Genomic DNA, 17,576 nt, shown 5'->3' with positions numbered 1-17,576 from the left:
GAATAAGCTAACCAGAAAAAAGGTGCTTCACAAATTGCATCAGCATCTATGGACCTGGAATATAAGAATACTAGAATATAGGGAATCTGTCATCAGTTTTCAGTAAAACTAATGCTAAATGATAAAACTAAATGCTTCTGCGAGTATGGTATTTGTGCCACACAGTCAACTCATAAAGACATTATGAAAAAAGTGTTAAGTCACTCAGTTGTGTCTGACTCTTCACAACCCCAGGGACGGTAGCCCACAAGGCTCCTCTGTCCGTGGAATTCTCCAGGCAGGAGCACTGCAGCGGGCAACCATTCCCTGCTCCAGGGGATCTTCCTGACACAGGGATCACCCAGGTCTCCCGCACTGCACGCACATCCTTTACCATCTGAGCCACAGGGAAGCCAAGGCCTAACAGGGATTAAGTATTTTTACTTCTTTTTAAATTTGATTTTAAAATTGTTCTACTAAAGCAAGGAGCACAAGACTTAGTATGGGGTTACAGCGTAAAAAAAAAGTGGTACACGATTCAAAGGAGGAGTCAGGGTACAGATTCCAGTCTAGGCCCTGTCACTGTAAAGGATGATGACCCGCTAGACTATTAATGGAGTTTACATCTTACTCAATTTAGTCCTTTTGCATAAACCCACCAAACCAATGCCAATTATCTGTTGCTGAAGACCCAGCAGGCTGGGGAAGGGTGCAGAGGAAGCCTGATTAATAAGCGCAGCCACAGGAAGGGTACCAGACGAGATCCGTTTCCACAGTCAGTCTCCGCCTAAGACAGGGAGGAGCCAGCTGTGGGCGTCGTGGTTCTTAGTAGGCTCAAGGTCAGAATAGAAGCTCAGAACCTCTGCATATTATTATACCAAAAATGGATGTACCTTTAGCACTTTATCCACCTCCTGTTTACTCAGATCTTCTCCACACTCTTGAGTCAGCCGAGCCTGGATCATGTTCCGGCGCACCCGGTAATTTTTGGAAAAAATTTCAAGCAAAACCTGTCGATGCTTTGGTAGCAAAAACATGTTATTACGGGAATTATCTAAAACAGAAACATTAATAAATAAGAAATCTAAAGCTAGGGACCCAACTCCACATTGTAGTCTGCGATCAAAGTCCTTGCTTAGGACTTCTGTTAAAAACAAACACGTGTGGCCAGTTTGTCATCTCCCGAGATAAGCCTTAATAAAATGAAGAAATAAAGATATGTGCACACAGAACAAAAATGCCAGTGAAGCCATTAGCAGAGGAGTAGTTTTTAGACATACTTTGTGTGACAGAAAAACAGGATAACTGAGCAGGCAGGGAAGCCACACCTTAACTGCGTGGACAGGATGAGGAGTGAGTGGCTTAAAGTCCTGACGCATAAATAAGACAGGATGCCATGAAAAGCATTATGTCCCAAAGAAAAATAGGAAGGAGAGAAGACTGTCAAAATCCCCCCATCGGAACAAAAGGTGTTAAATGAGAGAGAAAAGATTTGATCCACTATGTATAACATGTGACCTAAGAATTCCAAAAGGATAGAGAAAAAACAGGTAAAGAGATTTCGGAACTTCGTAAGGATGACTCAACCATCCAGCACAGTAATAACCCACAAAAGGGCACTTCTGGAGACGCACTGATGCGCTATATGCAGAGTAAGAATAAAACCTTACTATGGCTTAAGGGAAGGACGTGGATCAAACAAAAGACCGAGAAAGAGAGGACCAAGGAACTCGACGACAACTCTGAAAGCCTGAATACGATGGAACAGTATTCAGAGGAAAATGCTTTGCCCTCCAAAACCCTGCTGCTGCTGCTGCTGCTGCTGCTGCTGCTGCTGCTGCTGCTGCTGCTAAGTTGCTTCAGTCATGTCCAACTCTGTGTGACCCCATAGATGGCAGCCCATCAGGCTCCACCATCCCTAGGATTCTCCAGGCAAGAACACTGGAGCGGGTTGCCATTTCCTTTTCCAATGCATGAAAGTGAAAAGTGAAAGGGAAGGCGCTCAGTCGTGTCCAACTCTTAGCAACCCCATGGACTGCAGCCTACCAGGCTCCTCCATCCATGGGATTTTCCAGGCAAGAGTACTGGAGTGGGATGCCATTGCCTTCTCCGTCCAAACCCTAGTCCCAGACAAATAATACCTGAGGACAAAAGAAAGCCATTTTAAGACATGAGAATGCACACAACCCCTCTGGTCCCCTTAGAAGCTAAGATTAAGCAACAAGGAAGACACAAGATTGCAAGCCAGCAAGAGACGTGGAGCAGGTCCCACTTGGAGAGGGGTCTGGGACACAAGAACAGTACTCCTGATGGTGTCTATGTGTTCAGAAAACCATGCAAGTGAAAACAAGAAAAGCAGTATTCAAAAAAATGGATATGGTAAAATACTGATATATGTCTCCACAATGAACACATTTCTCGTCTAGCATTGATATGTGATGTAACTAAAAAAATACATCCCACACATCCATTCTCCCAACATAGCTGAAAACGAAATCCTCAACCAGTGCAACCAGAAGCCCACTGAAAATAACAAGGTGAGACATCAAATAGGAGCAGCACAATCTGTGTATATCTGTGTGTGTATATATATAAAATGACACCTTGTAATTAAAAAGCCATCGCCTCTGAGGAGTGGGAATCAGGTCAGGCAAAGCAGGAGACCAGCTTCCCATACAGCTTTCAGTCTTATTTGTTTTGAAGAATATGCACTTACTACCTTTTTTTCCTTTTAATTACTGGAGTAGTTCAAGAGTAGGAAACCCAGATGCCACCCACTCTGGCCAAAAGCACAGAGATCTGTTCCAGATGGCTCTCCATCACAGAAGGCCCTGCCCCTCTGGTGTTCTCAGCCTGCCTGTCAGTCTCCTTCTAAGAGGCAAAAGGGGACACAGATCTTAGTGGGGGCTTTTGCTCACTCCCTCTCCCAGTTCCTAAGGACAACACCTGGAAAAGGACAGATCTACTGGAGTCTAGCAATTAAATCTTAATCTTTGAAATTCAGGCAAGCTCATGATTTAAGGAAAACTTCTGGACCTCAGATCCTGCTGGTTGAATTAATATTCTGTTCATTCCTGTCCAGGTGTGACTAGAGGCAAAAGGACTGATTTCTCTGACTTCTGATCTGATACCTGAGATTGATAAGAAATCCTTTTGATTCCTGCCACCATCAGTCATCTGAGAAATGTGGTCCATCACCGGTTCACAAGCCTGGCTGGGCAGTAGAATCATCTAGAAGGCTTTGTAGAAACTTAAATATCTAGGACCCTACCGCATTCCTATAGAACTAAACTGAATCTCTGGGCAGTAGAATCATCTAGAAGGCTTTGTAGAAACTTAAATACCTAGGACCCTACCCCATTCCTACAGAACGAAACAGAATCTGTGTACTTTTTAAAAGGTGTTTCTGATGCAGCCAGTCCTGACATTTGGGAACCACTGCTTTTGGCTCACACCACTGGCACATCCAGTATGTTTTGAAATATATGGAGAGACAGAATATTTAAAACCGGGAGCGGCTGGAAAATTTGAAATGGATATGACTATACTTTGGGTCTCCCCAAAGGTTCCCCCCTGCAGAACACCGCCCTCCCCCTTCTGGGGAGACTGGAAGGTCACCTCACCTGGTCACTAATGTCTCCAGATTCCCAGAGGGCGAACACCTTCTGCTCATCCGGGGAAGCAGCCGTCTGTGGGGGAAACTGACCGAGGCCCAGGCGTGAGTTGGCCATTTGGCTCTAACACATGAATCCACCCGTCTTGGTCCTGTCGGCCTGCACCCGCCCAGCTCTGGGAACGGAGTTCCAGTCCTAGCCTCTGCCTCTCGCTAGCTGTGGGCGGCTGCAAACCTACTGCGGCTTCTCCCTCCTCCTGAGCCACACGCGGAGACCGCTTCCATGAGACACAGACAAGCCCGGCCCAAGCCAGACGTGCTCGGGAAGGCGGGGAGGCGGCGTCTGTGTTTCCCATCAGCCTGCCGCTAGCTCTCCCTTCTGCTTTAACATCCTGTGTCCTCCCACCCTCAACCAACCCTCAGATGTGTCTAAGCACTCCCACCCCCCTAAATCCTTAGGAATATCATGGGATCCCTTTCACTCCCTCCTCCTCCAAAGCCATGTCAACATGGGTTAGAGGCCCTGATCCACCCTGAGCAGCCCATGCCACGTGGCTCAGCAGAGTCTGAAGACGGACCACGGAGAGGGCAGCCCAGGCTCCTGGTGCCCGGAGAAGGGGACGGTGGAAAGGGCACCTGGCAGAGTGGATTCTGGTCTTGGTACCACAACCCAAGTAACAGTAACAATTCCTACCACGTAAAGTCCCAGGTGGGCTTTAAATCTCATTTGCTACCAGAGAGGGAGCCGCTCTCCAAGAGGGAGGTCCCATGCAGCGAGGTTTACTCAGTGTTCACGGCCACGCCACTAATAAGCAGCAGCGCTAGGAGCTAAGTCTTGGCGCATATACTTGCTCTCCCTGAGCCTCAGCTCCCTTGTGTTAAAACAAAAAAAATGAGGCTGGATAGGTCTGAGGAATCTTCTGCCTTGGACGTGACTAAGATACAGAGGAGAGTTAGCAAGGGAGCTGGAAGAGAAGGCCAGGGTCTCCTGAGTCGAGAGGCCGACCCTACTGAGAAGTGTAGGATGAGCGGGTCCTAGGGGTGGCCACTCATGCCCCTTGTCGTCTATCCCCTCCAACAGCCCGAGATGGCCTGGCTAACATCAGGCAGGTGCCCCTGCCCTGCCTGGCTCCGTCAGAGAAAGGTGAGTCTGCAGGTAACTGAACCTATCACTGGGTGGACAATGGAGGGTCCAAATAGGGCAGGGTGCCCAAGCCCGCTACCTTCTATAGAGACCTCACCGAGGCGGCCCCGTGCCACGAGCGCCAGATCCCCTGGGAAGCGCCAGCCAGCCTGGGACCCAGGGCCTCTTGCCCTAGTTTCTGCTCCTCACATACACAGGGACGGGCCTTTGCCTCAGGTCACCCGAGGCTGCACATGCTTCTGATCTTACGCTGAGGACAGCAGTGCTCCCTTGTTAAGAGGCATACACAGCCCACTTCACCCGACTCGCTGACAGGTCTGGGAGGAGAATGAAGAGAGCACCCAGCCGGGCACCCTTGTACCCTCAGCTCAGGGAAGTGGTCTCCAAAGATTCCTCTGCTCCTGTATTTCCACCCCTCTAGGACCCCTTCCAATGACGGGACAAGACAAGGAGCCCGGGGTGGGGGTGGCCCACCCTGCACCTGCAGGCCTGCACCAGAAATGCTCACTGAAAAGCCACAGAGCTGGCCAGCCAGCTCTAGGACAGGGAGGCCCGCCGGGACCCAGGTGCAGCTGAGGGCTCTGGTGAGAGGTCAGCTCCTCTCAGCTGCAGCAGAAAGGATTTAAGACTTGCAGCCACTGTACTGAGGTTCAATGTCCGGCTCTATCACTTCCTGGGCAAGTGCGTTTTATTTCTTTGAAACTCAGTTTCTTCATCTGCGGTTACAAGATCAAATGGCACTAGAAGTGAAATCATCGTAAAAAATGGCAAAGCTGGCAGGAATGGGTGGGGTGCTGGCACAGGAAGGGGCTAGACCCGGGGATGGGGAGCTGGCATGGCCAAAGCCCTCCTGTGTGCCAGGCAACAGGTGATGGCCTATAGGCACCCACTCAGCCTTCAACAAAGCCTGTGACACAAAACTAACATTTGCCCACTTCAGATGAGGGTGCAGGGCTGGGAGGCTGACCAGCCCAATACCGTACACAGCAACCACGTGGGATCCTACATTTACACTGAGGCCAACGGTCTCCCAAGTGCCCCTGCCCCACGCACCCTACCAACAGCTGTTTCCCCAAAGCCAGCAGAGCTCAGGCCAGTCTGGTTGCCAGCCTCTCTCCCATAGCCACTTCCTCCTGGACAGGCGTGCGTGCCCAGGAACCCTCCACGGGGCCTCGTCTGCCGCCGGGGGTGCTACTTACAGGCACCAGTATCTGCTTGCAGCCGGCGGCCAGCACCGTGTCCTGCAGCATGCGGTCCGAGATGCCGCTGAACAGCATGTGGCCGGGGGGCAGGCTGGCCAAGTGCAGGTTGAAGAGGCGCTTGAGTTCGCTCAGGGTGAGCACAAACTGTTTCTGAAAGGTGGCCTGCACAAAGGCCCTGAGTTCCCGGGCTACGAGGGTGCCGGCAGAGCCGGAGGGTGGGTGCCCATTGAAGCTGTCCCCGCCTGCCGCCCGCACGGCAGGCAGCCCGTTGGCCAGCCCACCGTGGAGGCCGCCACCGGGCGAGGTGTCCATGGGCTCCTCTTCGTCCTCCCCCTCCTCACTCATGGGCTCCTCCTTGATCCGCACGCCAGGCAGGACCGCGGACGCCTGCAGCTGCTCCTTCCTCTGCTGCAGCTCCCGCTCCAGCAGCGCGTGGTTCTGCTGGGCCTGTCTTTTGGCGACTTGGACTCTCTGGTCCCCAGAGACCAGCCCCACAGGCCCTGGGAGAAGACACAGGGCTGCTCAGGACAGTAGGGACGGTGCAGGGAAGGACCTGGGGAGAAGGCCCATGGCCCCTCTGCCCCATGGACACTCCCTTCTATCCTGATGGGGACACTCTGCTGAGCACAGGAAGGGGACAGGAAAAATGCAAACCAGCTGGTGCAGAAGCAAGTGGCCCAGTCTGGCCTTTCACCACCACCCTACCCAGAAGGAATTTGGCTACCCCAGCCATGAGGGAAAAAACAGAACCGGAAAAATCAGATTTCCACATTCAGAGACCCAGTAAGTTACGGCTGAGTCCCTGCCAGTAGCCACCCTGCCAACCCGAGGGTGAGAAATCTCCAGGCCTGGAACCCAGACACCGCCCTGGAGTCCAGAAGCCTCAGTCCCTGAGGCAAGGCTTTGCCACTAGACAAGCCTTCAGCTGAGATCTGTGGGCAAGGGGAAGAGGCACAGAAGGGCAGCCACCAATAAGCCCCACACCCCCTCCAGGCAGAGCCCCGACAAGCCCTAGAAAAGCAGCCCTTAGAAGCCAGTATTAGGGTGAGGGCCCGCCCAGCCAATGCCCTCCACACCTGATTGTCCATCCGGCTTCTTTGGCATGGCTTCCTTCACAAGATTATAAACTTTTTCTAATCTGAAAAGAAGAAAAAACCCTCGTAACTGTAAATCATGTCCCCAGTCGTCTGCCTCCCAAGAGAAACGTCCCCACAAGACACCACACGTATGGAGCTGTGGTGGTCCCTGCTTGCAGCTTGGAGCCGAATGGTGGGGGTGGGCAGTGGCAGCCCACCTTCCTTTCCTCAGCCAGCCTCCCGCCAGCCTGCCTTGGGCCACATAAGCCTGGGACGTTGCTCCTGAGTGCTTTCCCCTTCCTCCCCGACCCCTCAGAATAGAGGCCGGTCAGGTTGGATTAGCAGAATGGGCAGTGGCAGCCCTCTGCCAGGGGGTTCTGGGATCACGCAGCGAAGTCCACCTGAGTGAAGGAGGGGTGTGCACAGCTCCAACTGGCATTCATTATCCCAGCTGCAGCCAGGCTGTGCTCCCCGCTGGCAGCAGGGTGGCTGGGGACGACGTGATAGCCCTTTCCCCTCGCCTGCCCGACAGGCTCTTACTTGGCCTGGATGCCTATCCACAGCATGTTCTGCCGCTGCACCACGTCTGGATGCTTCTTGATGAACTCCCCGTCATAAGGCAGAATGAACTCCCAACCCTTGTTGATCCTCACTACGGCCATGTGCTCCAGAAAGTCCTTCACGTCTTCCGTGCAGAGCTGCGGGGATGGAGCCAGGTGAGGCACGCCCAGCCCAAAAGCCCCACTCGGCCCCCCTCCCTGCAGTAGCAGGGCCAGACCTCAGGTCAAGCAGGACATCACTTACCTTAGTCACCGCTGCCACCTCTTTCCTTACCACCCAGCGGCTCTGTGTGAACTTCCACATCTGAGAGAGAAAAAGAGGTGTGTCTCCAGGACTCCTACAACTGTCCCCCGAGCCCCTGCTGTCATCCTGGGAGCCTGGGATGAGGGCGCAGAGCAGAGGCTCCTAGCCAGGCAGGGGTGTCAGGCAGACTGGGTCTGGACTCTGGCTGTGGGCAGTCACTTCCACTCTGAGCCTCTGTCTCCTCCTTTGTGAAGAAGCTCCAGGGCCACCACCTCCAGGAGGGCAGCTGGACCCACTCCACGCCACAGAAGCTTCCTGGGGTGGGGATGCCTTGCCCATATGTCACCGACAACACCTCAGATCCGACAAGACCCTCTCCCAGACAACCCACGTGAACAGTGTCTGCATGAACAGAGAAGAGCTGACAGGCAGCTAAGGGTGAGCAGCGCACGTGTGCCATGAGTGAGCGTGGGAGTCGATGCCACCACACCCTGATCCCCGAGATGAAAATAAACCACAGGCATCTAGATGCTCAGTACCCCAAGGAGCTGGGACACCTCGGTGAGAAAAGAGAAAATGGAGACACTCTCCTAAACGGATTAGGGCTGCCTGGTGTAATCAGACCTGTGCATGAGCTCACCAAGGTCACCACAGACAGCTCCAAGGCGACACTGATGCAAACTCAAAGTCCACTGCCAAGGTCAACGGAGGCAGCGCAGGCTGCGGGAGCTCAGAGGCCAAGCCCTGAGGAGGGATGCCTTGGCTGGGACTTCAGCTCTGGATAAATGCGGGGGTGGGGTGGGGGGCAGGACAGGGTGATGGGGTGAGGGATGAGCCAGCTCAGGAATTGCTAAAGCCCAGAGCCACAGTGCAGGGAACAGCATGCCAGGGACTGGTGAATGGTGAGTGTCAGGCGCGTTCAAAGTGGCTGCTGTTTGGGGGTTAGTGATACCAGACTGTCCAATTATTTATGACAAGGTAGAAATCTAGCGTGAGTCTGATTGCTTTTTGTAAAAACAGACAGTGAGTCAGCATTTTAAAAATACCACTCAGGTCAAATGGCTTCCAGGTCAGAATCTACCTATGGCTTCCAGGCTAAGAACTCAAAGGTTATGAAACTGAAGACTCCAGGGTCTGAGAGGAGGGAGGAGCAAGGCAGAGTCCAGAGCCCTCTACTCCCCACTGCCCCACTGGACCCCACGCTCCTGCCCTTTGCCCACTGCCCGGGCGAAGGTCTGGGACTCTGTGCAGCCCCCATCCACCCCCCATGCTCCGCCAGGAGGCCAGAGAGCTGGGCACTTACCACAAAGTCTCGGCCCCTGCAGAGCACCTCAGCCGGCACGCCGCTGTGAGGGCTGGAGGAATCCTTGGGGTACAGGATGTCACTGCCAAGGGGACGGGGCGGCTGGTCAGGCCCTGTCCTCAGCCCTCCTGCCTCCCACTCCCTCAAGCTCCAAGCAGAAGCCCAGGCCTCTTTCCCACATGGGCCCCAGGGGCTTGCATCACCCGCTGTTCTCCCCGGGAGCCTGGCTCCCTGAACCCGTGTGGAGGAAAGCAGCAGCCTCCCCTACAGACCCGAGTTCCTCTCCTACCCCGTTCCCAACGCCTCCCTCACAGGGGCCCAGCCCCAAGGCCCCTGCGTGGTCAGAGGGTCAGGGGCTCAGAGACAGACCAGCTGAGCCCAGGACTCTGGAGTCTAGCGAGTCCCACACATAAAGCAGGTGAAACACTAAGAGAGGCCAGCAATGAAGCAGCACCCGAGGCCTTACCCCTGGCCCAAATGGAAGGAGTAGGCAGTGTGAGCTGAGGCAGGAGGGGTCAGGGGTTGGGACTGGACAGACCCCAAACATGGGTGAGGTTGAAGCCCTTGGGGAGAATGGGACCAGCACTCAAGGCTCAGGGACCTTCAAGGGCAAATGACAGGCGCCAAAGCTTAAAAGCATTTCCACAGCATAACCCTGACCCCACATCCAGATGCAGACCCTGCTGCCCAGGGACACACACTCCTTTGCTCTCCCTGCCCCCTCAAGCCCACCTGGCACCCACCTACTACTTTCCTTCAAGGCTGAGCTGGGCCCACCTTCCCATGAAAGCCCTACAGGACAGGGCCCTGGCACACACACACATACATGGTCCCAATAACAGGTGAAGTGCCATCCCAAAGGCCCTCATAATTAGACGCTTGTGTCACACAGACAGCAGCTGCAAGGCCCCACAAAGCACACCGGGCACCGTCCGTTTTCCAGGGCAAGGCTGTCACCATGCGGTTCTAACATGAATATACTTTGCAGTCTTCTTGGCCAACCAACTGGGAAATGATGGACTTTTCGCAATGAACAACTTTTTAAAAAATCTATAACAATTTACACTTTGACAGATAGCTCACTTTGTATCACATCCCTAAACCGTGAGTATTCAATGTGTTCTACCTTATACAATTTAGAAATGACATAATTCAAGTGTGCATTAAATGTAGTCAGGTTTACCAAGGGTGGGCCACGTACCAGGCATTATACCCGGTACCAGGGGAAAAGGGAGTCAAGACAGTCCCTGCCGCCTAGAAACTGACAGTCTAGGGAGGAGGCAGAGTCTGGAGAAGCAATCACGGAAGAGAAACTACTAAAAGGCAGCGAGCCACAAATCCAGGACCTATGCAGCCCGACAGGACACATAAGAAATTCCCACTGAGGCCCATCTTGACGAGCTGTGTAAAACCAAAACCAAAACAAGAAAAAAATCTTGAACGCAGCCAGAGAGAAACAAAGAAACACAGACAGCGGAACATACAGTGGATTAACAATAAAATCAATGGAGATCAGAATACAATGAAATTCTATCAGAGTGTGGAAGGAAAATAACCAAATTAAAATTCTATACTCAATAAAAAATATCCCTAACATTGTAAATCAGCCCTACTTGAATAAAATTAAAAACCAAAATAAGCTTTAAGAACAAAGGTGAAATAGACATTTCTAGACAAAGAGGAAACAAATTTATGACCTGCAGATGCTCAATTTCACAGAAGGAAATCATCATGTTTAGGAACTCAGAGATACAGAAAGAAATGATGAGCAAAATAAATAAATTAATTTTAAAAAAAGAATATTAACTGGATAACATTTTACAGGGTTTAAAATAGAGAATTAAAATATACAAATACAATGACAAATGAGTTGAGAGGAAGACCAAAACCTAAAGGTTGTTGAATCATCATGGATGAGGGTAAAAAGTAGCTGCTACTGCTGCTAAGTCGCTTTAGTCGTGCCCGACTCTGTGCGACCCCACAGACAGCAGCCCACCAGGCTCCTCTGTCCCTGGGATTCTCCAGGCAAGAACACTGGAGTGGGTTGCCATTTCCTTCTCCAATGCATGAAAGTGAAAAGTTAAAGTGAAGTCGCTCAGTCGTGCCCGACTCTTAGCGACCCCATGGACTGCAGCCTTCCAGGCTCCTCCATCCATGGGATTTTCCAGGCAAGAGTACTGGAGTGGGGTGCCATTGCCTTCTCCGAAAAAGTAGCAACTAATATTAAACTGAGAAATCTGTAGGGTAATCTCTGAAAGAGTCGAGAAAGGTAACTTCCCAGTTACTGGTGAAAACAGTAACAAGAAAAGAAGGGAAAAATGAATATAACATGCCAACAGGACAAACAGAAAGCACTAAGGTAGATTTAAGCCCAAAACTTAAACTGAGTTTTTGTCAGTCGGTCAATTAGTACTTACATTCAATTTAACTGGGTTAATCGCTCCCAACTAAGGGACTAGAACTTACCTCTTCACCACCCAGTTTCCTTGGACCAACATCGCCACCTTCTGGATGCCACGCAGAACAGCCACAGAGTCGACAGAGGGGCCCAGGAGGCTCATCAAGTTGGCAAAAGGCATGACCTTCACTGAGGAGGACACAGGAGACATCAGACAAGCCAAGAGGGCCCGGGGCTCATGCAGCAAGTCCAGCAGGACAGTGGTAACGTAACGGCTGCAGTCACTGTTTCTCACTCGGGGCAGGCCCCCGCCTCTCACTGAGCCCTGGAGGAGTGCCTCATGAGAAGACCCAGCCCAAGAAGCTTCAGAATTCACCCATGATCACTTGGCCAGTAAGTGGCAGAGCCAGGACTTGAACCCAGGCTGTTTGGCTCCAAAATTCATGCACTTGGTCACTGTGCTTTGCTCTCCCCACCTCCCCACCCCCAACTGAGCCCCCAGCCCTGGTGAGCAGTGGCAGGGCCAGGGGAGGCCCATGTGTTCTGGAGCAAGGCCAGCAGCCTCTGGACCCCAGGGAGCTCCCCTCTCCACTCCAGCCCCGCAGCCCCGCAGCCTGGGACTCAGCTCTGAGGTTCGAGGCTCATGTCCACTCTGACAGTTCTGGCCTCAGAGTCGTCACTGTGGGGAGCCTGGGGAGGGACCACAAAGTGGTGCAAGGGACACACTTCACTGTGAAAATGAACACAGCTCATGCTCACACGCGAGGCTCTGCACAATCCTTTAACAAGCCTCACCTCTGAATCTTCACCTCAGCCCCGTAGCTACCTTAGTTCCTTTTCATAAATAAACAACACATCCCAGGAAGGCCAGTGGCCTGCCCAGGCTCACAGGGACCTACAGCCCCTCTAACATGGACTGTCACCAGCTTCAGTGCACTTTCCAAAGACCTTGGGCCTCGCTCCTTAAGTCTGTCCCAACTCCACTTCCCCAGGAGGTGGCAAGGCTGGGGACCCCCAGGGCAGGGCTGCCCACTCACCGTTTTTCATCAGGATCTTGATCTGATCAGCCAGGGGCAGGGTGCGCAGTTGGGCCATGGACAGGACATTGCTGGGGGCCACGGGTTTGTCTCTATTGAAAACCAACACCAAGGGTTAGGAGGCCAGGGGCAGGTTAGCGGGTGGGAAGGGGCAGTGCGGAAAGGCGTTCGGCCCCTCTACTCACTTCTCCTCCTCCTGGCTGGGGGGCATCAGCATCATGAGGTACTCACTGTCGGGGGAGAGAATGGGTCAGCAGCTTGCAGGGCTCTATCCTTGCCCCACCCCGGCCACCAACCAGTTGTATCCAAGCCGCTCCCCGCCCCAAAGCCCAGCACCCACTTCTGGCCCTCTCCAGAGGATGATGGACCCCTCCACATCTCCCCACCGTGTTACAGAAGGGGCCACAGTCTCAAGGCAGGACCCATGAGAGAGGGATGCTCCCAGGGCCAGTGTCAGGCTCAGCAGCCCTCCACGGCCCCAGCCTGGCTCATCTCACCTGGGGGACTTGACCAGCTCCGTGTTCTCAACCCCGCTGAAGCCCTGGCACAGCAGGTACTGGCGTTCGTGCTCAGAGCGACTGTCCTGTGGGGGAGGAACAGGGAGTCAGAGGAACCTCAGCCAACATTCCAGGCCTCCCCCTGCAATCTGGTTCTCAGCCTTGTATCACCTTCTGCTCCAGTCACCCACTGTCCAGCTCCAAGGCTGGCCACAGGATCACCCCAACTTCCTGAGCAGAGCACTCAAGGCCTCTGCATGTGGCCTCAACCACATCCCTTCCTGCCTTTATGACTGCACAGTCCCAGCGCATCTGTGCCTCTATGTGCTGACAGAGAAACACAGACAGCAATGGTAACAACAGCTAGCGTTCACTGAGCACCTACTATGCACGCGCCAGGCTCTGTTCTATGGCTGCACACATACCCCAACTCATCCCATCCCCAAAATAACGTGAAGTTAGGTACCGTTATTATTATTCCCATTTTATAGATAAGGAAACTGAGGCTCAGAGATTAAGTAACTTGCAGAGGGTTATACACTAGGAAACAGGAGAGCTTTTGGAAGTCTGACTGACCCCAAGTCTAAGGCTCTGTCAACACAAAAATCTCTTTCAGGAAGGTTCCAGAATAATCATAAGTTGCTCCACCTCTACAAAAATGTTGGGGAGACGGAGCCTATGGTGTCTTTGTGAGCTAATATTCGACTGCTTCCATTACTCAATATAGTTCCAAAGACTGGGCTCTAAGTCAAGTACAGTAAAAATCACCCTTGGCGGGTGAGGTGCACAGCGAACTCAGCCATGGGACAGATGGCTGCTTCTCCACGGAGCACCTGATGGGGCGTCTGGCCTTCATTCAGGGCCCACGATGCATAAAAGTACGTAACCAAACACCAGCCTCACTGAGCCCAACAAGATGCTCACACTCAGCAAGAGCCCAGGGGCCACCACCGCCGCCAGTGACACGGTCAACTCACTCCCCGGGGGGGCGCACACAGGCAGGAAAGCAGGAACACAGGACAAATTGCCCCCAGAACCTAACCTCTCTCCTTGTAGCACTACCAAGTGGCTAAAACTCAATCTGAAAGAAAGGGGATGTGAGACAACGAGGCCACAGGTGACACTTCCGGGCACTGGGGCTTCTCTCCCAGGAGCCCACCGAGGCCAGTGTCCGCGCCGCCCAGGGACCCCAGCTCACCCTCAGGCCATAGTAGTGCAGGTGGACCCAGGGCTCCTCGGCATGCTTCTTCTGCAGGAACTCGTAGGACTGCACGCGGCGCTGGCGGGCCTGCTCCGACTCAGGCCGGGAGAACCGCACCTGGGGTGGGGGCCAGGACCTCAGGCCTGGGGCCTTTCCAGGCTGTCGTCTAGGGCCCACCCGGAGGCCAGAGAACCTAGCATCTGGGGCATTTCCCACTCCCAGACACCTCACGCCCGGCAGATTAGCCCTCCAGGTAGTCCAGCAAGAAGGTTCTAAGACATGGACTCTTTCTGTTTCACCCCCAGAGCCCATGCTCTACGCAGACCCGCCCACCCTTGCTGCCTCCAGACAGCTGAGTACAAAGCTGGCTCTGCGGCCTCCCGGTGCGTTCTCGGGGCCTGGGCTCACCGTGATCTGCTTCACATCTTCCTCTGCCTCGTCCTGGGAAGAGTCTCCCGCTGCAAAAGAAAAGGCCCTGCTCGCAGCTTCTGCAGAGGCTCTCCACCCCACCCACCAGGCAGGTCTCAAGCAGTAGTGTCTGAATTCTCCTCCTAGACAGAGGTAGCTGCCTAAGTCAGTGGTTTTCAATTTCCCCAGGAGACTCTTGGAAATTCAGAGACATTTCTGGTGGTCAAAATCGTGGGGGCGGGTGCTACCGGCATCAGAGGGTAGAGGCCGGGGATGCTGCTAAGGATCCTGTAATCCAGCCCTTTAGTACTTTTCCCACAATCGACCTCGCCCGCCAACATGTACAGAGAGATTCAGGGCTGGGGCTCCCGAGCTCACCCTCATTGGCTGCCTCCCTCTCACGGTGCTTGGCGTCTGCCTTATCCAGGTAGGAGAAGCTGGGCCGCAGCTGCAGGATGCCATGTAAAGGTGTCAGGTGGAGCTCACCTGGCAGAGGAAGAAGGGCTTGGACCTGACGCTAGGAGCTGAGGCTGACCCACCCAGCTTGGCTCACGGGAGTCACCAGGGGCCCCAGATTCCCTGAAAGGCCTCAGCTCACTGCCCAACTGCCTCCCGCCTCTGCTCTAGCCCCCAGTCCTAGAGCCTTGGGATCATCAAGCTGACAGCCATTCGCAACCCAATCTGGCTGTGCTGGACACAACAAGCACATAAACCAGATCAAGACATGAACCCAGACTCTTGCTCAAAGTTGCTTTCTTAAGGCTTACCTGCAAACCCTCCTCCACCAACATTCAAGGGCCTCTCGACCCCGGCCCCCACTCCCCTCCCTGCAAACTGCTTGTTCTGGCCCCAGTGGTGACTCAGCAAACACGCCCCACTCTCCCTGGCCCCCACCCAGGCCTCTGCCACAGCAACCTCACTGCCTCCCTAACCCCACATCCTCCAACCTATCTCCCTGTCAAGTCCCACCCATCCTATTAGGAAGCTGGTTAGTGCAGGGACTCTGGTGGCATAGTCGATCAAGTTCCACCTGCCAATGCGGAGGTAACAGGTTTGCTCCCTGGTCTGGGAAGATCCCACATGCCGCGGAGCAGCTAAGCCCATGAGACACGACTACTGAGTCTGCGCTCTAGAGCCCGAGCTCTAAAGAAGCTACTGTAATGAGAAGGCCGTGTGCTACAAGTAGGGAAAAGCCCGAGCAGCAACAAAGACCCAGCGCAGCTCACAAATAAAAAACAAAAGGAAAAAAAACAACTGGCTCCTACAAGCGGGCTGGAGAGAGGCCTGGCGGAGCCGGGTAGAAGAGTGCCTACATGCCTCTGACACAGATCCTAACTTTTCCTTGGGCCTCAGACCTGTGCACTGGGAGGCAGTGCAAAGATAATCAGTTTCAATCAAGTCAATGTAGGCTTGAATGAAATCAGACAGACACGAGGCTCTATGGAGGTTCTCTGCAACCCCAGAGGGAGCAGAGTACTCGAGATGAGGAGTAAACACGTGACTAGGGAGAGGAAGGAACGTGGCTTTAAAGACTTCCCTGGCATCCCAGTGGTTAAGACTCCATGTTCCCAAGGCGGGGGTGCTGGGTTCGATCCCTAGTAGGGGAACTAGCTCCCACATACTGCATACAACTAAGACCCAGCACAGCCAAATAAATTAAAAAAAAAAAAAAAAAAAAAGGAATGTGGCTTTAAAGAATTATATCCTTGAGATATGAGTTCAAATCAGAAGAGTATAGCTATTTGATATTACTTTTATTCTACCCCACTTTATCACCTAAGTGTTCAAATTTCTTTATTGCTTTATAAACTCTAAATACTTATAGTAAGCCTGTACTTTTTAACAGCTTTACTGAGATGATTCACATAACATATAATTCACCCATTTCAAGCATACAATTCAATGTATTTTAACATATTCACAAAGCAATGCATCCAATACCACAATCAACTTTAGACCATTTCATCACCCCAAAAAGAAACCATGTTCCCATTCCACTCTCCTCCCAGCCCCTGGGAACCAATAATCTACCGACACTTTCTGTCTCCATGGGTTTGCCTGTCCTGAACATTTCATACGCCATGGAATCATGTAACCTGTGGTCCTTTGTGCCTGGCTTCTTTCATTTAGCTTAATGTTTTCAAGGCTCACGCATGTTGGCGCACATAGCAGTACTTCTTTCCTTATTATGGTTAAATAATATTCACATGTATGGCTATACCATATTTTGTAATCCATGCATCAGCTGATGGACATGTGGATCATTTCCACTTTTCTCTATCATGGATAATGCTTCTGTGAACACCTATGTACAAGTTTTTGTGTGGTGATGTTTCATTTCTCTTGCATAGATGTTTTCTAGGAATGGAACTGTTGGGTCATAAATACCTTATATTTAAGACAAAACTCTACTCCCGCCTCAAAGGTCATGCTGTGTGTATGTCTGTGTCCCAGGAGGATGATGACCTCAGAGCCCCACCCCTTCAGGTTTGGCAGTATCTGTAAAAGTCCTTGGAGGTGGGAAACCCCAGTCTCTTGACAGCCTGGCCTCCGTGGGTGAGAGGGCAATAGGCAGGAAGGCCAGGGGTCTCCAGACGGAGGAAACAGGCTGCAAGCGTCGGATGTTTTTTCTCTCTCTCTTAAGCGGCAGGAGGAAATAAACTTCAAGTGTAAGGGTTTTTTCCCTTCTCTATACAGATTTAAAAGGAGGTTTCTCTTAAAATTCTGTGTTGCCATAATGACACCTGGTTTCACCTGAACTCTTCTCAAACCTTGAGCTAACCAACGCGTTTTTCTTAAGGAAATGTTTTTCTTAAGCCATGTTAATGAACTATGTATTTACCCTAGATTCTGTCTTTATTCAAGATGGTCCACATTAAGGCTCAGAACGGGTAAGGGTTACTCATACATTGTT

The 17,576-nt window shown here is 52.4% G+C and overlaps 1 protein-coding gene across 3 annotated transcripts in view; it reads right to left on the bottom strand.

The window, feature by feature from the left end:
• Nucleotides 1-17,576, bottom strand: part of POLR3E (RNA polymerase III subunit E) — a 31,479-nt gene that overhangs the window by 1,320 nt on the left and 12,583 nt on the right. Inside the window, exons 7-20 of one of the 3 annotated variants that reach the window (XR_011252877.1) lie at nucleotides 15,041-15,148; nucleotides 14,663-14,712; nucleotides 14,252-14,371; nucleotides 13,054-13,139; nucleotides 12,742-12,786; nucleotides 12,557-12,648; nucleotides 11,588-11,708; nucleotides 9,122-9,203; nucleotides 7,819-7,878; nucleotides 7,555-7,712; nucleotides 7,015-7,076; nucleotides 5,936-6,438; nucleotides 3,603-3,680; nucleotides 873-2,120 (exon numbers count right to left, since the gene is read on the bottom strand). Coding sequence is in view for 2 of the 3 variants with exons in the window: in XM_069571454.1 (XP_069427555.1) it covers nucleotides 873-998; nucleotides 3,603-3,680; nucleotides 5,936-6,438; nucleotides 7,015-7,076; nucleotides 7,555-7,712; nucleotides 7,819-7,878; nucleotides 9,122-9,203; nucleotides 11,588-11,708; nucleotides 12,557-12,648; nucleotides 12,742-12,786; nucleotides 13,054-13,139; nucleotides 14,252-14,371; nucleotides 14,663-14,712; nucleotides 15,041-15,148 (1,691 nt within the window). In the remaining variant the exon portion in view is untranslated. The remainder of the gene's footprint in view (nucleotides 1-872; nucleotides 2,121-3,602; nucleotides 3,681-5,935; nucleotides 6,439-7,014; nucleotides 7,077-7,554; nucleotides 7,713-7,818; nucleotides 7,879-9,121; nucleotides 9,204-11,587; nucleotides 11,709-12,556; nucleotides 12,649-12,741; nucleotides 12,787-13,053; nucleotides 13,140-14,251; nucleotides 14,372-14,662; nucleotides 14,713-15,040; nucleotides 15,149-17,576) is intronic. The other 2 variants (XM_069571454.1, XM_069571455.1) reach the window with 2 other exon arrangements.

The sequence above is a fragment of the Ovis canadensis genome, chromosome 24 (genome assembly GCF_042477335.2).
Source record: "Ovis canadensis isolate MfBH-ARS-UI-01 breed Bighorn chromosome 24, ARS-UI_OviCan_v2, whole genome shotgun sequence".
Classification (NCBI taxonomy): Eukaryota; Metazoa; Chordata; class Mammalia; order Artiodactyla; family Bovidae; genus Ovis; species Ovis canadensis.
Note: the sequence above shows the minus strand (reverse complement) of the source record. Positions and strands in the feature narration are given on the sequence as shown.